A 24,460-nucleotide genomic window follows, 5' to 3' on the forward strand; every position below is an offset into this window, starting at 1 on the left:
ATAATCAATTTGTTTGTGTATTCGGTTTATATATATACCATCTCCCATCAGCCAAATAGAGAGCAAAGAATTCGGTTAATAATAATGATAAGAAAAATAAAAAAAGAAGAGAGATGAAACAAGAGTAGAGTGGCAATGGTTTTGTTCGAGTAAACAGTTAAGACAGCGCTCTCAGTTTTCTTCGTCCATCCTACGCCGTGCTCGGACTGCGCATCGGTTGTCAATTGCCAATCAGCCCATCATTTTGAAATTTCATAGTCCAATATTCACTGAATTTTGTTCAGGTGATCGGAATTTCAGTTTCCTTGTTGTTGGGTCATCAAATTGTGTTTTGGGTTTGCTCAGAATTTGCTTCTGGAGTTGACGGTCTGTGGGAAATGGATGAATGGATGGATAGATAGGGATTTAAGGGGTTCAATGATAGCGGGTTTTGTTTTTATCACGGGGAAGATAATTGAACGTTGTCTATGTCTTGATTCTTCTTACGATTATTTAGTTTTATAATTTGTCTCTCTTTTTGTTCTTAGTGAGTACGAGTTTTCCTCATCGTCATTGCTGTTTATTGTTTATTTGTGCAGATGGAGCAGTCTATATCCTCACTGGCATTCAAGGGTTCCATAGCTGAAGCAATTGCCGAATCCAAAAATCAAAGGAAACTATTTTTGGTTTATATTTCCGGTATATTTTTATTTGTTCTACCTTCTTCCTCAATTATTTTGCTGGTTTGGATATTTTTTAGATGGAAGGAGAAAAGACAATTTTGCGTTAATCTTTAGTAGTGGGGGAGTGACTGGTCCAAATAATGGTGCATTATGTATATCAACTAGTTTACGTTTATCCCAATTCTCCTGTATGTTTCTACTTAAAAATATCCAACCTTGAAACACTACTTGTAAAAGTACATAAAAGATCTGTTTGTTCTTTCTTTCGTTGTGTTTTTTTTTTTTTTTTTTTTTTTTTTTGGTTTTGGTTATCAGGATTGAATTATTATGACCCTTATTATCTGTAGAAATGGATATCTTATCCAAATCCATGTACATATAAATGATTATTTCTAATTTAGGAGATTCTGCTCTCCTTAATTACAATTATCCATTGCAAGAAATTCCGTTTTTATGGTAGATGCTTAATACTCAAGTAGTACAAATTTGTACATGTTCTAGAAGTGCTTTCTGGGTTGTATTACAATTGGGTTTTAGCCTCCCAAAGATATTGATGGATGGAGTTTTCATCTTCTGTTTTTCTTTTGCTTTGTAATAAGTTTTTCGTTTTGATTCACTCCTTTAGGATTTTTTTTGAGCTAGTCTCTTTTCATTAATTTAATGAAAAATTTTGTCTATTGTTAAAAAAAATGATATTCATACATGGTGTGCAATACACGTGTCTTTTTGTAATGCTCCATCTTTAATCTAGGTTAGAGGCCTTTTATATGACCTCTCTTTGTAGGCTTAGTATCCCTTGTCTGTTTTATGCTATCTCCGTAGTTCCATTCTTGTTTTGTTTGATGAAGTCTCCCGTTTCGTATTAGAAAAAGTTTCGGCCAACCATGGGGAAAAGTATCTCCATTCTTGTTTGTTGCATAAGTATATTTCCGACTAATCCGTATCCTGTTTTTTCTTAGATTAACATGAATATGCATTCCTCCGAGCCTGGGGGGGATAAGAAAGAAAGGGAAAAGAGAAGAAGAAAAAAGAGAGCCTATAGTTTCCTCTAAGATTTGAGAATTTTCTGTAGTATATATGTAATGACCCAGTTTTTTGGACTTTGACTATGAACCCTACTACATGCATACTAATAACGTTTTTAAAAGCATTAGAAAAGTCTATAAAGAGAAATAGATTTTCAAGCATAACTTTTATAAATAATTTAAAGCTTTATTTGGGATTACAGAAAAACATTATAAAACATGAAATAAAATAAATTGATAAATAACGTTTGTTGTTCAAAAGAAAACTCGGAAACTAGTAATAATGAATGAATATTCATGCTGATGCGGAAGCATTAACTTGCCACATAAACTTATGGCACAACGGGCAAACAGACTGTACCATTAGAAACAGTTAACAGTTGGGTCGAATTCAATCATTCCTTTAATTCATCAAGCTCTTCTTTAATACTCAGTGGGTGTTCCTTAATTCATTTAAGGAGAATATTTTCAGTTAGTGTGCCAATGCGGTGAAAGCTATTTTATCCAAAATTCGGCTTGAGATATATTAGAGGATTTTTCATAGTGAGTCTCTTCCTTGGGAAGATTGTTTTTGGCTCGTCCCAAAACATCTATATGTTGTCTCTCCAAAGGCTTTTGAAATTATTCTATTAAAGATGTATGTCTTAATTGGAATGTTTTCATATTTTCCTTATAATTTCTTTTGTTTGGATTACATGTTTATGTTGTTTCTTCATATGCTTTTCTTACCATTTGGGAAAGCATGTATTTGTTAGCATTAGTCTTTTTTCATCACATCAATAAGTTTTCGTTTCTCTTCAAGGAAAAAATCCGTGTGAGAAGTCTTGTTATATTGGTCAGTTGAACTGAGATAAAATCCTCACCCTTTCTTTTAAAATGTGAGTATTGAGCGTAACTGCATAAGATCTTTGTTCTCCATAAAAGTGGATGTGATAGCAAAGTGGTGATGAACTTCACCCACCCGCCACTAATCATCCTACCAACTATGCCATATGACCTAGCGTTGCTGGACCAATCTGCTATTGTTGTCCTTCGTAGCCAGCATTTCCATGACCACTGGCTTTTGCTTATGGATGCCCTCAACCAGAACATCAACGCCTTTTCTTCTGCTAGCTCTTTTTCAAGCAAACAAGGTCCTCTTCATCTTCGGAACTTCAGATGGGGTGGAATATCAAGTGAGATTTGAAAAATGGGGACATGAAGCTGTCTACTGAGAATAAAAAGCCCCCTCTTATGGAGGATGGAAGATGGAAGATGGAAGATGGAAGATGGATAAAGGTCATAAATTTGCCTTTGGACACATGGAGCATCGACACTTTGAATTTATTGGCAATGCTTGCGGAAGTTTCTGTGAAGTGGCAAAGAAAACCTTGCCTTGCCTAGACATGATGGAAGTTAGCGTTAGGGTGACCGAGAATCAATCTGTTATCTCGGCGGCAACTGTCCACCTGCGACTTCCTCCACAAGAGAATATTTTGTCACGATTGACCCTTTTTTCAATTCAGATTACCCCATTGGATACATCACCGAAGTCTATGGACCCAAAGCTAGGTGATGGGGAACAACTTCATGCACCTACGATCGTCTGTGAAACAAAATGAGGTTCCCAAGAACGTGCACCCTATGACAATAGGCGAATGACTAGACCCTGACTCCACTCAGCTTCCTCCGTACCCAAAAGCCATCATCTCCCCTAACTCCCCATGTCCTTATCAATCAACCTGACCTCTCTCACCCATCTGGTCCACTCCTTTTGAGCCTAAATCCACAATTTTCTCCCCCACCCTTGACCCAAGCCATTACAGCCATATTGGACAAAAGAAATTTAAGTTGTTACAAATGGTATCCGAGTGGAACCCCTCCTAGTACAAGACGTGATAATGTGAATTGAGATCACCCAAGGCTGAAGCTAGTAGACATGTGACACTCAAGTAGAGGAGGCTTACGTGAATGAGAACTGCCACCACATCAAAATGAGAGGAGTTCTGAGGCTATGCAAGCATGGTTGAGAAAGGCTTAAAAGAATTGGGAGTTACGACCTTAACCAACAAGGTGCACTTTTCATTTTGATGACGTAATCATAGGAACTACAAAGTTGTGCATGTTCGGCTTGAGGCATTGTATTGAGTTATCTCTTGGGAACTTTTCTAGAAAGCAAGTGAGTGGGACGAAGCACAATGAAAGGACCTATGTTCGAAACAAGTAGGTAGCATGACTAGGTCGTAGGGAATGTAGGAGAATGCAAAGGAGGGTTGTATGCCTAATCTGAATTCTAAATTTTGGGTTGGGCATTGCAAATAACTAACGTTTGATGGACTGGATCTTCTATTTGTGTGTGGGTTTGCAACATAGAAGTAAGAAGAATGGATCATGGGAAGTGATGACTACACCTCCTTTACAGAGGATGAGGTTTTCAAAGCAATCTCTTCTTTAGGTTCTTTCAAGTCTCCGGGACCTGATGGATTTACTGCTGTATTTTTCAGGTTTTCTAGACTGTTATTAAGCATGATATCCTGAACTTGATCAATGACTTTTTTCACCTCTGGTATCATTAATGCATCTTTGAATGAGACATACATCTGTTTAATCTGAGAAAGGTTGGTCTAACTGATTGAAGCTTGTCATTCCATCTACCATTGCTGCCAATCAACCTGCTTTTGTGGCTAATAGACAAATCATGGATGCTTCTTTAGTGGTTAATGAGCTGATTGATTATTGTTTTTTTCCCTAATAAAGCTGGTGTGATTCTTAAGTTGGATTTCGAGAAAGCTTTTAATAATGTAGATTGGGATTTCTCAAATGTTGTGTTTCAGGTCAAAGGTTTTGGCTCCCTCTGGCGCTGATGGATTAGAGATTGTATATCTAGTGCAAATTATTCATCATTATTAATGGTTGCCCTTGAGGGAAGATCATTCCTTCCTTGTGGTATTTGACAAGAGGATCCTTTCTCATCTTTCCTCTTTATTCTGGCTGTGAATTGTTTGAGCCGCCTTTTGGAGCACAATTCTTCTTTGGGTCTTATTACTAGTCTAAGAAGCACCGATACGGATATGGGACACGGATACGGCACAACACTACATGGCGACAAGTCATTTTTTAAAAATTTAGGACATGGACATGACAAGGACACGTTTATTAAAACATACCTTTTTTAAAATTATATATCATTTTAAAAAAGGAGGAAATCAAAGTTAATGATTTATTCATTTCTATGCTTAGAAAAATAGTTTCATGTATTTCACTCTCAAATTTTATATGTTTTGACTTAGTATATGTAAGAAGTGTTTGATGCATGTATACCAAATGTTGGTCTTATTTTGACTTTGCACAACTAGTATCTAACACATCTATTGCACTAACAAGTGTCCGACACTTTTTGGACACAAAACTAGAGTGTCCATGCTTCTTAGTTACTAGTCATTGCATTGGTACATCATCTTTCTTTTTGAACCATCTTCAACTGCAGATCATGCTGCTTTACAAAATCTGTTTGAACTTGTTGGTATTTTTGAGTTTGCATCTGGTTTAAAAATTAACCCCTCTAAAAGTGAGTTTCTTGGAATTCATATTGATGATTCAGAATTTGAGTGGATTTTGAACACTTTTGGCTCAAGTGGGGTTGTTACCGTCTACCTATTTGGGTCTATCATTAGGTGGGAATTCTAAGACACTGCCTTTTTGGCAACACGTTGTTGATAGATTTAAGCACAAGCTTCATAATTGGAAGAATGCCTTCATTTCTAAAAGTGGTAGGCACATGCTCATTCACACTACTTTTTTCTAGTTTGCCAAATTATTACTCATCCTAAAGCTTCATGAGCAAACAAATAAGTTGGAGATTCAGTGTGTTGGCAATCGATCAGTCATATTCATAGCTCTAAGACTGTGGGGGGGGGGGGGGGGGGGGGGGGGGGTCAACTGATCCCACCAAACCCACCATGAGATTTAACGGCAAAAATCGATGAAGGGTCAATAGGCCAGATCCGTGTATCACCAGTAGGCAGAGTCTAATAGAAGACAAATGGTGAAATAATGAAGCCCATTCAGAAATTTCAAAATCATTAAGATTACGACAGAGATGCAAATCCCATGAATTCGAACCAACTATCCACACATCAGCCATAGTGTCATCTAGTCAAAGAGAGACAAAAAAAGATGGGGAAAAGTAGCAGAAATAATACCACAACTAAGCCAGGAGTCTTTCTAGAAAGTAGTAGAAGAGTCATCACCAACACGACGTTGTTCATGATTAGCAATCAAGCAAATAGTCTGACAAGTGAACCTCCTTGTATTGCCAACACACTGAATCATACCACAACTAAGTGCACCATGTATTGCCAACACACTGAATCTCCAACTTATTTGTTTGCTCATGAAGCTTTTCTGGAATATTGTTCTGGAATCTTTTGGTTGGTCTTTTGTATGTCCCAATTCTATTTTTTTATCTCCTTGCTTCTATGTTCATGGAGCATCCTTTTCGTGGTACCAAGCGGACAATTTGGTTGGTCATCGTGTGTGCGTTCTTTTGTACTCTTTGGAGTGAATGTAATGGCTGATTTTTCAGGGATTCCTCCTCTGCCTTTCATAGTTTTATTTATTTGATTCTATGCTTTTCTTTGGTCTAAATCTGATTATCCTTTTACTCATTATAGTTTATTCTTTCTTCTTTCCAACTGGAGAGCTTTCTTGTAATCAGCTTCATGCGTGGATTTTCCCTTCATTCATTTAATGAAGTGTCTTTTTATCCAAAAAATATTGATGCCACCTATTAGAATTTTGAATTTTGCAGTCGTAATTTATTATTCTCCTTCCCCTCTTATTTTATTCAGGTGATGATGCTGAATCAAGCAGATTGGAAAGCTCAACATGGACTAGTTCAAAGGTAAAACTATTCTCAACTCCTTGGATTGACTATTGACGTTCCTTCATCTTTGACTTTATACTGTTCTTTCGTTTAATGGTATACCAGGTGGCTGAATCAGTGTTGAAATACTGTGTTTTATTGCATATTCCTGCCGGAAGTACTGATGCTGCCCAGTTTTCGTCAATATGTATCCTAATATTGAGTAGTAGTTTTCAGTTCTTATCTCTATTACATGCTACTGTGCATGGCTTGACTCGCTGGCATGGTGGTGTAATTTGGACAATACATTTTGGTTTGTACGTTGGATGTTTTTTTTGTTAAAAAGAAAAAAGGGGTCTATACATCCTTACATTTTAAGCCATGCAATTTCTGAGGACCATAGATTAGAATCTCCCTGTTTGAGCTCTTCATGAATTTTAATATTGAGTTTGAGCTCTTCATAGATTAGAATCTCCCATTTAGGTATTCAGGAGATTATTTTTGGAATTTTGTCAATGCCATGGCTCGTTTTTTTTTGGAGGGGATAAAACGAAAGAAGCTCTATTCAATTCCTATGAAGTCACCTGTATACTGTATTCCCCTTTTATTAAAAGTACTACTACTTTTTTTTTTTTTTTTTCTTTTGAGAAATTAATAATGAAAAAGTGAATCTTATCATAATGAAAGAAATATTACACGTTTGGTCTTTAAGTTGTGAATGGGGTTTCCCTTTATGTCTGTAAATTTTAAGAAGTTTCATTTGACTGTGGTCTCTAGTAGGGGTATTTGTGGGTTGGGTTGGGTTTAGGGATATTTTAGGCCCAACCCTATGATTCGGTTTGTGTATTTTTCTAACCCAAACTAACCCTTGTTAAATTATGAACCCGAACCAAACCAACCCATAAAAAATGGGTGGTTCGGTTCTATCGGTTCCCTTGAAAAAAAAAAGAGCTTGGAATCACCAATAAAAAACACATAAGATTCCACAATCCACAAAAACGATATCCAAAATCTATTATAACAAAACAAGTCTCCAAAATTCACAAGAAAGACCATAATGTCTACAAAATTCAAAATATAGGCAACAATGTTTTCAAATGTCTACAAAATCCATAAGTAAGACTATAATGTCTACTAGGGGTGTTCATGGGTTGGATTGAAAGACTTTTTAGACCCAACCCTATTGTTCGGGTTGTAAATTTTTTCAACCCAAATAACCTTTATTAAAAAATGAACCCAACCCAACCCAACCATAAAATATTTGGGTTGGGTTGATTCGGATTAATCGGGTCATTTATTTAAAATTTTATTCTAAAAAGAAGCAAAACGTAAATCTGTAAAAGTCTAATTTAATTATTTTCATATATTGAATTAAGATTAACAACTCAATTTCAATTTATATAGTGAAAATTTTCTTTCTAAAGTGTAAAGAAACTACTTTTAAGAGTTGTTGAAGAATAAATTATTCAAAAAATATTGGAATTAAATAAAATTAAAATCAATATATGTATAAATAATTGTCTTATAAGTAAGAAAAAAAATATATTTTAAAGTTAATAATAAATTTGAGTTGGTTCAAATTGGTTTGGATTATATTAGGTGAACCCATAAACCAACTCAACCCATAAAATTTTCATTTATTTGAACCCAACCCAACCTAACCAAAACCGCACGGGTTGGGTTGGGTTGATCGGTTTTTTTGGGTCATCGGGTTTTTTTAACACCCCTAGTCCCTAAGTTTGAATTAGACTTTGTTAACTACAATAATGAAAAGTGTATATATATATATATATATATATATATATATATATTTGATAAGATACAATAAAGAAAAGTTAATTTTCTAAAAGTGTTTGGTTAACATCAGCACTAATTGATTAGTTTTATAATTTTCTTTTTTTCATGAATTACATAATCAACACTTAAACCAAGAGTTTTTATTTTGTTGTGGAGACACTAAGACAGACTAAAATCCTTAAATAAGTGGTTCCAAAGCTTCTTCATTCAATTTCTTGGGGAGGATGGATTGTGAGTTTCTAATATCTGCAATGTTATTGAAGAAATATTTTGTTGAACTTTTTTCAGAAGATTTGCCTTTTCAAAGTAACTAAGCTTCTTGGGTTGTCTGATGGAAACTGGTGAAACTAATGTGTAGCTGCTGGAACCACGCATCTAATTCTCTTTTCTGTAAGACTGTTCTTTAAGTGGAGGCACCTACTTTTCTTCTCTTCCTTCTATCTCTTACCTTAAACTTAAAATCCTTTGCCATAGATTGTTTGGATTTGGTTATGAAATTCCAAGGATATCTTTTGCTAATATCTTCCTTTTTCTTCATGAACCATCCGCTAGTGTCAACACTCAATAGCATACCTACTGAAACCTAGAATATCTCCTACTCCATTTATTCACTTGCCAATTATGTAGTTTGGTTTATTGTTTTATTTTTAAAAAAGGGAAAAAAAACTCCTAGATTTTTTTTTTTCAAAATATCTTTGATTGTAAGGTGTCCAGGGTTCGATTCTCTGGCAATGCATTTGTTCAAAAAAAAAAAAAAAAAAAAAAAAATCTGGTATATTTGTATTTTCTGTGTAGATCAAAGTTCTGAAATAGGTTTTTGTACCACATTTTCTTTTAAGAAGAAAATCTAAGTTCTATGATAGTTGAAGTCAGCCGTGATTCTAAGCTTGTGGTCCACTGTCAGTGTTGTTCCTTCTCAAACTGGAACGTTAGTTTGAGTTTCCTTGTGCAAGCTTCTCAGCTTTATATCTATATATCTTCCCCTTGCTTATAGCTGACATTATGGAGTCATTCTCTAATAATACATTCAAGGTTGAGGTTGTTTCCTTGCATCAATGTGCTACAGACCCACAGAAATCTGTACCATGTATTACAGCTGTTGGATACAATGGTATACAATTTTGGCAAAATGGTAAGGATTGTTGATGAGATGTGTCTGTTGCTACAGTTTAAGCTAAATATATCATATATTTCTGTTGAACTTTGTTTTCTTGTCTTGATATAGAGGGCTTCGTTGGTGCTGAGGTTTTGGCTTCCAATTTAGAGAAGGCATGGTTGGGTCTTCATATCCAAGTAGGGAACTATTGCCTATTAATGGTTTTTTTTTTCTCTTTATATATATATATTGTATATCTTTTGTTACAATGCGGAGCTCCACGGATTCTTGGTGTGTAATACCTTGTAAAAGTTGTCATATTTTGGATTTTTAATGATAATGAAGGGATTTGGAATTGCAAGAGCTGAAGAAAGGAATTCATGTTAGGTGGTTCAATTGAAATTTCAATGTACCTAGGAATGCATGTTAGGTGGTTCAATTGAAATTTCAATGTACCTACTAATCTTCTATTCCTTCTATGTTGAATGTCGCTTTCAGTTCTAGTCTTTTTTATGGCTGTTTTTTTTTAAATCACTAAGTTTTTAAGACCTTCTGGTTGTGGCTGTTTGCTTTCTTCCAGTATGGTGCTTAGTTTGGTTGTGGAGTCTTAATCGCTTGTGGGATTTTCAGTTCCTTATCTTGTTGCTGTTTTCTTGGGTTTTCTTCCTTTTGGTTGTTTGTTTGTAGGCAACTGGGTTCAGTCCTAGCAATTTTTTCTTTCCTTTTTGGTTGCTTGGTTGGTTTGTGGCTGCTGTATTGTGACCTTGTTTTTTTTAGTCTCAGGTTTTTTTGTCCTTTTTTCCCCTCTTTATGGTTGGTTGTTGCTGGTTCTATTTGGTGTTTTTCCCCCCCTTCCTTGGGTGGTTGTAAAACCTCAATTGCTCATACTTATGGGAGAAGGGGTAAAAAGGGAGTTCCTCAACAGACAAATGAATAGTGGACACCGTTTTCTGTTACGTTTGTGGGGTCCTTTGTGTTTGAGGGAGGGGACAAGCAAAGAGATAGAGGTTTTTGTGGGAGTATTAGAGGAGTGGATTATTTGAGCTGTGAAGCTTCAGAGGAGAGGGAGGTGTTCTCGAATTCAGCCGTTATCTACCTTGTTCTTTGTTTTCATATTTACCTGTTATTACTTTGTTTTTCATTGTGATTTGTTCTGGACATTGCTGGTTATTTTTGCTAGAAGTTATATCAATCTATTTTGTATCATCAGGGTGTGTTTTTCCTTGTTAGGTTAGGTCTTACTGTGTGCAAGGACATCATAGATACCTAACGGTTGTATCTTCTTATTGGAAGAAGACGACAAAAAAGTCTCTTAAGTTCTCTAGCCTAGAAAAGAATTAACACACTTGATGGAAGACATACATGGAACTATGTGTTAGGAACTAAGGTAGTATGGGCTAGCTTTGTCCCACATCGGTTTGAGATGACCAATGTGGTACTTAAGTGGCTTGGTGTTAGGTACTAGATATTTAGTATCGAGTTAGTTAAGGGGTATAAGGGTCATTAGATAGATAGGTAGTTACTGAATAAGGTAGTTATTGTATAAGGGTAGTTACTACATGTTATAAATAGAGGGAGGGTAAGTGCGTGAAGAGGAGGTTTTGTGGAGTGGTCTAGGGCTTGGGTGAGTACACTCAAGAGGGAGGTTCCAAGTTACTTTATAGTTGGGTTATCTCGTGCTTTCATTTTTATATCTCAATATATTTCAGATCTCCCACCTCAATAGCTGGTTTTTGGGGTGTGGTTCTCCAAGGTGCTTAAGTACCTAATAATGGTATCAGAGCCAGTTGCCGACATTTCGGAGAGAAGCACCGGCGAAGGGTTTTGACTAATAGTTTGTGGGCCCATGACTAATAACTCCACTCGTTGTTTAGGCCAAGGAGTTTGTGGGCCCATGACTAAAAAATATCAACTCTATGACTTATTACATTTTGGGTCTCATGACTAAACAACTCACACCTTGCCCAAAATGCCCTCGTCTGGCTAGAAATTCCAGCATTTTTAGTTAGTGTAAGCAGTGAAGAACCTTCCCACCCACTCAAGTTCAAAGCGCACTTGGTTGAAGACGATTCGGAAGATGATTCTTCAATTAGTATAAGCAATGAAGAACCTGATATCTTGGCTTTGAACTCTGTTCCAAAAGAGGAGGATAAATTTTTTGGTGAAGATATTGCAATATATGAAAACTCTTCCGGGAAAAAGTCTAATCAACCTCAATCGTAATCAAAGATAAAGGAAGTGGTGGGTCTTCTCTTCAAAGTTATCTGGTGTTCAAAAGAGGAAGCTGGTTGAAGATTCTTAGGTTATTTTTGAAAGCTTTTTTAGTTTTATGGGTTGAGAGCAAGCTTTTAAGTTGTAGCACTTTTATGGAGAACCTAGAAGTCTTTTTATGGAAAAAATAAAGGTAGAAAGTTTTCATCATGCTTAATGGGTTTTGGTCTTCAATTCTCAGAAGGATGGTGTTCTTGATTTGAGAGGCTTAAAATTGACGTTTCTTCACAGGTTTTTCATTTTTGAAGATTGTTAAAAGTTGCTGAAAGTTTCGTGTTTCAATAGTTTCTTCATATTTCTCCAGGCAACATTGTGGTGTTTCTTTTTTATTTTCGTAATTGGAGCTTTTTGGAAGATTTTGTTATCAATTCTTCATTTGCGTCGTCAAAGCCTTCCTTGTTGAATGTTGGTTTGAGAGGATTCAAAGGGGTCCTTAGTTAATTCACTCTATTGACTTGTCCGTTTTGAGCTGCAAGGACCATCGCTTCCCCTTAGTGTTCTCTCTCTAAGATCATATCTCTTTTAGTTTGGTTGTGAAGGTTGTTAAGTTAGGATTAGTTTTTGGCTCCCCCTTTATAAGTAGGGGTTTGTCTTGTATTTGAGGCATCTTATCATTGATAAAAGTCTCTCCAAATTTGGTTTACACCAATGTGTCTCTTACCTTGTCAACGGTAAAAAATCATGGAGGATTATTAAGATATTTTTATTTGCTTTTATCTTGTTACACTTCTATTTAGACTTTGTTTGCGTTCTTTCTTGTTGTGCTCGTGAAGATATTGATTCTCTACTATCAGTGATTTGCGTGGGTGACTGAATAGAAAAGCTGGTTTCATGGACGAACACCACTGAAGTTATTTACTAGCTTATTTGGATAAAACAAAATAATAAAGTTTTTGGCATTTATTTGGATCTTTGGTTTGACAATGGACACTTTAGCATTTGAGGTTTGAGAGATTTTTCCAAGTGGTTTCTGAGTTAATTTGAAAGTTAGTTGATTAACAAACAAATGACATGACGTGTCAAGCTAGTAAATTATGAATGAGGTGACAATTTTTACTAATTTTATATTAATTTTTCGGATTATATAGCTTTTTCATTTTTTTTTCTCCCTCTCTCTCTCTTCTCTCGTCTTTTCTCTCTTTGTCCTTCTCCTTTCTCATATCTTTTCAAAGATGAGGCATTATGACGTGATTAAATTAGGTAAGTCAGGCCTTTTAATTTGTTCCTAAATTTTGTGAATATTTTTCATCTTGATCCACCCTTAGAACTACCTATTGTTTGCATCAAAGCATTTTGGCATTTTAGTTATATCCGAAGATGAATTGCAGGAAACAACGGCATCTGTTTTGACAGCAGCCCTTGCGTCAAAGAAGTCTGAGGCATCTACTTCAAGCCCATCTGATTTACGGAGTTCCTCTTTGGCAGCTGTTTCTCCTTCAGATCATCATGTTGGTTCCTCAGAGACAAATCTGGGCGTCAACAGTGGTACAGTAGAGGAAGAGAAAAGGCCTGAAAAATTAGTCAAGGTATTATATCAACATAGTCTGGCTTAAGCTAAGGGGTTATATTATTTATAATTGGTCCCGTTCTCTTTGGTATTGTTAGCGGGAAGACATGAAAGCAGATGTTAAGGAGTCCATTGTACATCATTCTGTGAGTGTTGAGATTCAGAATAATGATGAATCATCCCCTGGCCCCTCTGAGAAAGACCATTCATTGGCACATCCTCGAGACCAGCAAAACTGCTCCTCTGAAAATACTTCCAAAATTGTGAATGACTCTTATATCCCTCCAAAGTTTGTCGAATCCTGTCAATCAGGAGCTTTGCAACCAATTTCTTTAGAAGCCAAGGAAGAGGTACTACGAGAAGAGAATGAAATTGTTGATGGCAATAATGCTATGGAAAATGATAGTGCCCCCAAGGACTACACGTCAAATGATGTTCATTTAAACATTCGGCTGCTGAATGGTGTTAACCTACAGGAGAAGTTTTCCAAGACAAGCACCTTGGGGATGATCAAGGACTATGTGGATAACAGCCAAGAAAGTACCTTTGGATCTTATGATTTAGCCATCCCATATCCCCGCAAGGTTTTCACAGATCAAGGTATGATCTGATTTTATTTTTTTTTTTTTGTTAAAGTCAATAGCTCCTAACACATTATTGATTATTCTTCATTTCTATTTTTTCTAACAATAGACCAAACTTTTCATTGATAAAATGAAAAAAGAGACTATTCACTCAAAGGATACAAATCCCAAAAGGAGTAAAAAGATGTAAAAATCACTTTTGTTTATCTTGGAAGTTTTGGTTAGAATTCCTTTGTCTTAGGTCTCAAAAACTGATAGTTCAAGTGTTATTCCATGAGTTTTGGAAAAAAGTACAATCACTAATGATACTAATTATAAAGTTGATAGAACACATTAGAGGATGATATGATAAATATGTATGTGGTTAATTTAGCATGACGTGACAAGTCTTAATCTTATGTTATATTTTTCATGTGGCCTTTTCTTTTCATTCTTCTCCCTGCAGAAGTTTCTTTTCTCTCTTTCTATCCTCACCCACTTATGATCTTGTTGAAAAATGTTGTATTTGCCCGAAGGGCATTTTAGTCTTTTTATAATTCTCTATTGTATTAGGGTTTGCCTTAGTCTATTTATATTTAGGTCTGTGTTGTTCTGTAAAGTATAAAAAATAATAAGAATTCTTCTATCGTGGTTTTTTCTCCCTGGTCTAGGGTTTTCCATGTAAGCCTTGCGTTATTCTTCTTCTTTCTTTCTTTATTTCAATATGGTATCAAAGCAAGGTGACGAAACCCTAGCCATCATTGACAAAAATCAACCATCAACCTCAGCCAGCAACGGGACCACTTCCGAAACTAATGACACCGCTGTTGCTATTATGTCCGTTACGGTTCAGGCTGCAGTCGATCAATATCTTCGGTCAATATATCTTAGTCCATTGCCGGCGCTGGTGTCGTACGTTGTCTTGTCGCCCAGTCAAGCTGTTGGAGCCAATCCGGCTCCATGCCCTAACGATTCAGTCAATTCCACTGCAGCCGTTCCAGCCGCTGTAGTCGGTCCTCCAGTCGTTGCCCACGGAGCCCAGCAGCCGTCACAGTTGGGTTTGCCCGAACCAGTCCAGCTGTTGCCTCTATTGCAACCGATTCAGTCAAGCCAGTCGCAGCCACACCAGTTGCTGCCAGTGTCGTCTAATGCGTCGCATCCTTTTGTCGGTGAGTCCTTTTCTTCCTTTGGTGGACTGCAACCACCTAGGACAGTCACTATTGGTCTCTTTCAGAATGTGTCAGCCAACTGTGGGGCTTTGGGATTGATGGGTATGTCTCCAATGATGATCCAACAACAATTGGTGTGCCTTTAGCAATAGATTGCTGCCCTTGGGGCAGTCCTTGGGAATACCTCAGATCTTCAGACAAATCCTGTAAGCTCAGATCCTTCTTCAGGACTATCAATGCATTATGAAAATTCGGTAACCACTTCCCCTAATTTATCTACATCGAATTTGTTATCTGGATCTATGAGAAATTCTACAGTGTTCATTACAGGGGAAAAGCTAAATGACTAGAATTATTTTTCTTGGTCTCAGTCCATTAAAATGGCCCTCGAGGCGCGCCATAAATTTGAGAATTTGACTGGTGAGATACCAAGACTGAAACCTGGGGACCCTCAAGAGTGCATCTGGAAGGGAGAAAATTCCTTGCTCCGCTCTATGCTGGTCAATAGCATGGAACCTCAGATAGGAAAACCTTTGCTATATTCTGCATCTGCTCGGGACATTTGGGAGGCAGTACAAAAACTGTATTCTAAAAGGAAAAACGCATCACATCTATACACCTTGCCAAACAGGTTCATGAGTGCAAACAAGGGATCATGGACGTGGCTTCTTATTTCAATAAACTATCATTACTATGGCAGGAGATGGATCATTCTCCTTTCTAGGGTTTGATCTTGCAGAACGTGTTGCATGTTCCAAAAATTTCCTACAATTTGCTGTCTATCAGTAAAATCTAGGGATTTAAACTACCGAGTTGTTTTATCATCAGATACTGTTTTGTTTTAGGACTTGAGCTCGGGGACGACAATTGGCATTGCCCGACATGATAAGGGCCTCTATTTCCTTTTTGATGATGCTGCTTCTAGGAGTTTTTCTAGGACTAGTTTGTTATCTTCATTTTCAACTTCTGAAAAAGATTATTTATGACATTTTCGTTTTGGTCATCCAAACTTTCAATATATGAAGTATTTATTTCCCCATTTCTTTCATAGTGTGTTGTTTCTTCTCTGTCTTATGTCTGTATACGTGCAAAACAACATCGGGTTACCTTCCCGTCTCAGCTTTACAAACCTTCCCAGCCATTCCATCTGGTCCATAGTGATGTTTGGGGTCCTTCAAACATCATTACTTTGTCCAGCAAGCGTTGGTTTGTGACCTTTTATTGATGATCACACCCGACTTACATGGGTGTTTCTTCTCACTGACAAGTCAGAAGTGGCGTCTGTTTTCCAACAATTCTATACTACAGTAGAAACACAGTTTAACACGAAGATTGCCATTCTTCGGAGTGGCGTCTGTTTTCCAACAATTCTATACTATAGTAGAAACACAGTTAAGACCACCGTTCGTGAGTTCTTGACTTTGAAAAGTATTGCCCATCAAAGTTTGTGTGCTTATACTCAACAAAATGGGGTGGCTGAATGGAAATATCGTCACCTCATTGAAGTGGCTCGATCCCTCATGCTCCCTGCCTCTCTTCCCTTATATTTATAGGGAGATGTTGTCCTAATTGCAGCCCATCTCATTAATCAGATGCCCTCCCGTGTTCTCAAATTCCAAACACCTTTTGAATGCTTCAAAGAGTCTTCCCTATCCACGCGTCTCATTTTGGATGTTCCTCTTCGAGTGTTGAGTGTACTGCTTTTGTCCATAGCCATGGTCCCCACCACACTAAATTTGCTCCTCGTGCTCAGGAGTGTTTTTGTCGGGTATCCTCTTCATCAGCAAGGTTATAAGTGTTTTCATCCGTCCTCAAGGAAGTACTTTGTCACTATAGATGTAACGTTTCTTGAGGATAAACCTTTTTTTCCTGTTAGTCCTCTTCAGAGGGAGAACACTAGTGAAGAGACTAACTCGTCCACATATTTTGTCCCTATGGATTTTCTTCCTGAGCCTATCCTAGATACAAATGACACTGTCCTTCCTACTAAACAAGTGCCCTAGATAACATACTACAGGAAAAATCTTAGAAAGGAAATAACGCCTCCTGTTGCTCCACCGAATACTGTCCATGAATCGGAACCAGCACCAGCTCAAATTCAAGGTATTTCTGCTCCTGATGTTGTTCCTGACAGTATTGATGAGTGTGTTAAGGGTGATGTGGTTGAAAGTGATGAAACTAATGAAATTGTTTCAGAAAAGGTCGAAACTGTAGGTAGTAATGTGTCATCAGGAGAAACTCAGGAGGGTGAGGGCTTGTCGCAAATAAGCAAGTGTGACCACCGTTCTCATACTAATGAGATGTCAGGTAAAACAGAAGATTATGATGCCATTCTTGATATACCCATTGCTCTACGGAAAGGGACTAGGTCGTGTACCAAATATTCCATGCTTAGCTTCCTTTCTTACAGTAATTTGTCTTCTGGGTTTAGAGCTTTCACTACTAACCTGGAGACTGTAACAATACCGACTAATGTGCATATGGTCATGGAAATTCCCGAATGGAAAGTTGCTGTTATGGAAGAGATGAAAGCTCTTGAAACATATAAAACGTGGGACCTTGTAGCTCTCACTAAAGGGCATAAAACAGTTGGGTGCAAATGGGTGTTCACTGTTAAGTATAAGTTTGATGGAACTCTTGATAGATACAAGGCCAGATTGGTTGCTAAAGGGTTTACTCAGACGTATGGGATCGATTACTCGGAAACTTTCTCTCCAGTGGCAAAATTGAACACGATTCGGGTTCTTCTCTCAGTAACCGTTAACAAAGATTGACCCCTTCATCAACTTGATGTGAAGAATGCGTTCTTAAATAGTGAATTAGAAGAAGGGGTCTGTATGAGCCCTCCTCCTGAGTTTGAAGCTTAATTTGATCATTGAGTTTGTGAACTCAAAAAATCCCTATATGGTTTAAACAGTCACCGAAAGCCTGGTTTGACAGGTTTACCACCTTTGTTAAGTCCCAAGGTTTCATTTAGGGGCACTCTGATCATACCTTGTTCACAAAAAGGTCAGCATTAGAGAAGATTGTTGTTCTAATTGTATATGTTATCGTTCTGTCAGGTGATGATGCTGCTGAGATTGTCAAACTAAAATGGAAAATGGCAGATGAATTTGAGATCAAAGATATCGGGAGTTTGAGATATTTTCTTGGAATGGAGGTGGCGAGATCGAGAGAAGGAATATCTGTTTCTCAACGGAAATATACTCTGGATTTGTTGAGGGAAATCGGGATGACTGGATGTAAACTCATTGATACCCTTGTTGAAGTCTATGCTAAGCTGAGAGATCTTGTCGACGGAGTTCCTGTCAATAAAGAAGGTATCAGCGTCTAGTAGGAAAATTGATTTACTTATCTCATAATAGACCAGATATATCCTATGTTGTCAGTATGGTTAGTCAGTTTATGCAAGCTCCTTACGAGAAACATATTGAGGTTGTTACTCGAATTCTGAGGTATTTGAAATGTACTCTAGGAAAAGGCCTAATGTTTAGGAAATATGACAGGAGATGCATTGAGGCTTACACTGACTCGGATTGGGCAGGATCTGTTATAGATAGAAAATCAACCTCGGGGTATTGTACTTTTGTGTGGGGTAATCTTGTTACTTTGTGGAGTAAGAAACAAGGTGTGGTTGCTAGAAGTAGTGCTGAAGCGGAATACAGGGCTATGAGTTTGAGAATATGCGAAGAGATATGATTGAGGAAAGTTTTGTCTGATCTTCACCAAGAGAATGATGCTCCTATGAAACTCTATTGTGCTAACAAGGCAACTATAAGTATAGCCAACAATCCTGTGCAACATGATAAAACTAAACATGTGGAGATTAATAGACACTCATTAAAGAAAAACTGGATAGTGGCATAATTATATTCCCTACATTCCTTCAAGTTACCAAGTTGCTGACATTCTCATCAAAGGGTTACTAAGGCAAAGCTTCGATTCTTGTGTTAGCAAGTTGGATCTTATTGACATCTACGCCCCAACTTGAGGGGGAGTGTTGAAAAATGCCGTATTTGCCCTAAGGGCATTTTAATCTTTTTATAATTCTCTACTGTATTAGGGTTTTCCTTAGTCTATTTATATTTGGGCCTGTGTTGTTCTTTAAAGTGAAAAATAATAAGAATTCTTCTACTGTGATTTTTTCTCCCTGGTCTAGGGTTTTCCACGTAAACCTTCCGTTATTCTTCTTCCTTTCTTTATTTGAATAGATCTCTCCTTCCCCATCTCCCCTCCTTTCTCTTTCTCCTCCAATATTTTTAATTGATATCGTTTTGACTCCTAGGTCCAGAAAGCTATGTTTTTTCTTTCTTTTTTTTCTTCATTTATTATTATTATTATTATTTGAGTTCAATAATTGCAGGGTGAAACCAAACCATTGATTAATGGTAATTGGTACCTTATCCACCGATCTATTCTCTGACTAGTGTTTTTTTTTCTCTCTTTCTTTCTTTCTTCACTTGTTATCAAATTTGGAGAAAAAATTTAGTTGCATTAAATAAGAGCATGATAAATGACAGACAAAAAGCTTTTCGGTTGAGGTGGTCTTTCCGAGAAGTATGGATGCAATGTGAATTAAAGACGAAGGACGAAGGAAAAATTGCAAAAGTGAACTCTGACGTCTTTAATTTTATGCTAGCTTGTTGGAAACCTTTCTCGTATGAGTTGTGACATGAATATCTTTTCTTTATCTTTTTGGTAAATGGATTCACAAGTTTCATGTAAATAATCTTTTAACGGCAAAATTCTCAGAGTCCAGTGGTTTTACTCATTTTGTTGCCAATTGGAACTTGCAACTCGGATGGTGCTTTGACTGGTACAGTTTAAACTTAGAATACATGCTAATAGCTCTGTTTTTGACGTGAAATAATACAATGTTGATCATAGTTTCACCGACTCAAAAGAAAAAAAAAAAAAAGATGTTGATCATATTTATGAGTCACTATCATGTGATCGTTGCCGTGTGCCTTAAACATATCAACTGGACTGACATCCATTGTTTAGGACTGGGGATCAGCTGGTATCGATTAAAACTAATATTCAGATCTTTCAAAAGATTTATCTATCATCCTATAAGTACAGCCAATAGTTCAACTCAAATTGGTGTCTTTTAATCTGGATTTCAATAAACTCTCACTTCCATTTTGTAGAACTTGTCATCATAATATATTTAGTAGCATGAAGATGCTTAATGGAAGGCTGGGTGTTGACTGTTGTCTTATTTATTTGAATTGCTCCAGACTTGGGTAAATCATTATCTGACCTGGGCCTACATAACAGACAAGCATTGATAATGGTTCGGCATCAGGGAGTTAGTACTGATTTCAGAGGAGCATCTTCCTCCTCTGATCAAAGAAACTTTGCAGCCAATGGTGTTTCTTCAGATGAAAATAGTGATGGATACTTTGCATTCGTTAAAAGGATTTTATCTTATGTGAATCCATTCTCTTATCTTGGGGTAGGGGGCGGCACAACAAGTTCCAGACATGAAACTCAGGGAGACGCACGACAATATAGTGAGTTTCTTATCCTGTAGATAGCAATTTCACAGTATTCTAATCTTTATGTTTTTTAAGGTTAAAATCTTGGTTTGTCTGAGTATTCAGGATTATTTCATTTTGGTCTCTCTTTTTAACTTTCAAAGGTCTATTTTTTTTTTTTCCAATAACAAAAAATGAAACTTTTCATTAATAGACTAATGCTTAGAGATAGAAAGTCCATTGTAGAGTAAATAAGAAAGTAATAAAAAGTACGAACGATACAAAGATGATAATTGATAAGCTATCAGGAGAAATAAAAGCAGGCTAATTAAATTTTAGGCAGATATCTTGTGAAGGAAATCCAACAAAAGACTTTGAGAAAGAACACCAAGAAGAAGTCTTCAAATGAGCTGATTCATATCTGTCAAACCAAGAAAGATGCTTGCTTTCAATTCCATAATTCCTCTCCAACCACAATTCTAATAGAATAGCTTTAATAACCACATGAACCCCTAGGTGATAGATACTTGGATTAGTTTTTAAAAACGTTGATAGAAGGTAGATATCAAAGCAAGAAATTTAGAGGTGGAACGAGTATTTATAGGCTTAATTTTCAAAAGCTAAAAAACAAAAACCAAATAGTAACCAAACGGTGCCTAAACTTTTGAGTTAACTTTATTTTCTTTCCCAAGCTTTCAAAAGGTCTATTTTAATCTCTTTTACTTTTTGGTTAGTTCTATTTTGGTTCCAAAGCTTCAAAATGTTTACGTTAATCTTTGATTTTTTTTTTTTTTTAAAAAATAACTGTTTTGATTCTTGCCATGACTTGTTTTGCATATGGTAACATGAGCTTTGAACATGTATATATGGGCATGTATTGCATTGGCTGCGGTTTGGTATTACGTGCGTGGATATTATGTAGTTGAATGATGTAAACGACCATAATAGTTTTGAATTATAATAGACATTTGAAAATTTAGGAGCCAATACTAAAAGTCATGGACTAATGAGATTTACTCTTTTTTTTTTTCTTACACTATCATAGAATATCTCCTACAATTACTAACATAAAATATAGACGGGCATTTTAATGCTTCATGATCTCCTGAAGTTCTTTTTATAGGAGTTGCGTAAATTTCTCCTCAAAACACTTAATTCAATTAAAAATAGTTTATGGTTTATGAATGAATATTGTATTGGAGGATTATCAAGGTTACCATTGTCCCTTAATTTAAAACCTGGAATTTCAAGCATGGAGATATTTGATGTTGTGATTCTTCCTGTTAATGGTTCTCTGCTTCTATTTATTTGTCTTCTCCCTTCTGCTGTTTTCTATGTTTATTATTATTATTATTATTATTATTATTATTTTATATAAACCCAAAATTTCGTTGAGAATGAAAGAAAGAGTATAAGTTGCATCCAAAAAAGATTGCTGTTTGCTATTGATTTCTTTAATTTGTTTTATACTTCTTTGGAGAAGACTACGTAGTCTTAGCCAAGTTTCAAAACTCAAGACAAAATTTTGATTTTTTTTATTTTTTTTAAAAAAGCTGTCATGGTTTATGTAAATGCTTTTAAAAATGAATTTCCAACCTAAGAATTGGTTAATAAACACATTTATTTCAAAAATAAAAAGGTTGTTAGTTATGAAACAACTTTATATAGTGGAATAGTTGTTTTCATGGAGGCCAAATGGAGTTGTTTTCGTGGAGGCCAAATGGTTTAGGTGTTACTCATTTTGCTTACTATTTTGATTGAATTTTGGTTGACATATATCACTGAGTATTCTTTAGTATTCCATCAAATACCTTCACACCTAGCTATCATGCACAAAACATCTCTCATGTCCTGAGGTCCTCCTAGTGATGAAGCTAAAACATAATCCTTGCGGAAAAATGTTTACTTTTTTTTTTTTTTTTACTTTTTTAATTTTTATTTTTGTTAGTAACTCAATTTCAACTTTGACGTTGTAATTCATCCAATTTAATGATAAACTTGAATAAGTGGTAGAATTATGACTTAGCTATGAGAATTCTTGTGCTTGGAGGAAGCACTTTTTTTATAAAAAAAAAAAATCTGGATATTAGTTTTTCTCATTGTATTAGATGTTTTAGGTTTGAATATTTTATAGCTGAGCTTATGTACTTTTTTCTAGGTTTATTTATTGGCAGCTTCAAGTATTTTTATGATTTGTTTAGGTGATTTTGTATCTTTTGAGTCTCTTTGTTGATCGGTTTTTATATGATTATTGATTCATCCGTGAAAACATATACACAGATGAATAAATAATCAATGAGAAACAAAGTCTTGTTTCCGCCAAACCAAGTATAGATCAATTGTCTTATGTGTTAGTTGGTCTGTTATTTGAATCTCCCTAATTTCAATTGTACTTAGAAAAAAGTCTTTTAATAGAAAAAAAATTTAATGCATTTTAATGAGATTAATTGCACCATTCATTTGAATGTAGTATTCAACTAGCTGAAATTGAATGTTTAAGGTACTTAGGTTGTCTACTCCCCTTTTGGTTCTAACGCATTGTCTATTTCTTATAGGCTATGGTTAAAATCGACTTGATATGAACTAGTATAGAGTTGAAAATAATTTCTCCTTGATTCTTTTAATGGCTAATATTTTTGGTCGATTTCAGGTAGTGATTCTTTGGAAGCAGAGAGGCGTTATGCCCGCCAACCAAACCAGGGAATTACGATGGCAGGTGGAAACGATACTCGAGGCAAGCAACCTTCTTCTTCATCTAGATTTGGAGCAAATATTCATAGCATTCATACACTGAAGCGTGACGATGACGATGAACGATTCAAAAGTAGGAATTCCTTTTGGAATGGTAACTCTACTGAGTATGGTGGTGACAATGATAGCAAATGAGGCCAATGTTCAAACACTAGATTATCTGCTCAGAAACTTAAATCCTACTTATATACAATATGGTCTGAAATGAAACTGATAACTTATTATAACAATGACACTGTAAATGTCTAAAATTAAATAAGTCTCTCTACATTTGGATGTCATCTCAATGGTCTCTTGTCACAATCACTTTTCCTCTAGCTCGCATTACATTGTGTGTGTTCCTCATTTGGTAACTACTTTCATTTTTAGTTTTCTATTTTTAAAATTTATGGTTGATTCTTTCTCAACCTTTTTTTACCATGTGAAGAAACATTTGAATCAATAGTGAAATTTCTAAACAAAAATATTAGTTTTAAAACTTTTTTTAATAGTTTTATTTTTAAAACATGGGTAGAAAGTTTATAACAAAAAAAAAACAAAAAATTATAGATGAAAGCAGTGTTTATAAGCTTAGATTAAAAAATTAAAAATCAAATGGAGTCTTAATTATTCATCAGTGTGATGTTGAGAATTTTGAAGTATTTCCCCTACTAATATTTATTTTTATTTTTAGTTCAACATGTAGGGTCAAACTTCTCGTTTCTTGGTCAAAGTATATATCTTAATCAATTGAGTTATATGTTTAGATTGACATCTTGAACTAATATTTACATTATTAACTTCATTCACACTCTTCTTCCTGCTCTTTCGTCTTTGTTGTACTTTTAAGTCACTCCTATTAGATTTGTATTTATTGACATTTTTTTTGGTCATTGTCATCAAAAGATATAATAGGTACACTCATATCACTATTTATTAGAAGGGATTGGTTAGAGCCATTTTATTTTTGTTGTTATATTAATATAATATTAACTCAAACTTGAGGAACAAGCAAGGTTTAAAATAATGATGTTGGTGGAAATATCGATGTCTTAATTTTATGGAAATTTCAATGAAAATATCGATAAAATGTTGATTTTGAGGGATATCTTTGGAAAAAAATAAAAAAATAATAATTTAATAAATAAAGTTGGTATGATTTTCAAACAAGTTAACATGTCTATTATTTATGTTATGTTTTTATTAGTGACTATTTGATATTTATTTTATGTATTTCATAGGTTTTTTTATGATAGGATGGAAATATCAATTCATCCATCTTGTCGATGTCGAACCCAGAAAAACCTAGAAATATCG

The 24,460-nt window shown here is 35.7% G+C and overlaps 1 protein-coding gene across 1 annotated transcript; it reads left to right on the forward strand.

Annotated features, from left to right (window-relative positions):
• Window positions 1-23,445, forward strand: LOC120075452 (Ubiquitin-like superfamily protein). The gene is made up of 10 exons (XM_039028853.2): window positions 1-284; window positions 579-678; window positions 6,517-6,569; window positions 6,657-6,738; window positions 9,394-9,459; window positions 9,553-9,620; window positions 13,023-13,220; window positions 13,300-13,801; window positions 20,174-20,449; window positions 23,064-23,445. The coding sequence occupies exons 2-10, from the start codon at window positions 579-581 to the stop codon at window positions 23,297-23,299; spliced, it is 1,581 nt and encodes a 526-aa protein (XP_038884781.2). The 5' UTR covers window positions 1-284; the 3' UTR covers window positions 23,300-23,445.
• The last annotated feature ends 1,015 nt before the right edge of the window (window positions 23,446-24,460 follow it).

This window comes from Benincasa hispida, chromosome 4, assembly GCF_027475165.1.
Source record: "Benincasa hispida cultivar pf3 chromosome 4, pf3_genome.v1.1, whole genome shotgun sequence".
NCBI classification, from domain to species: Eukaryota; Viridiplantae; Streptophyta; class Magnoliopsida; order Cucurbitales; family Cucurbitaceae; genus Benincasa; species Benincasa hispida.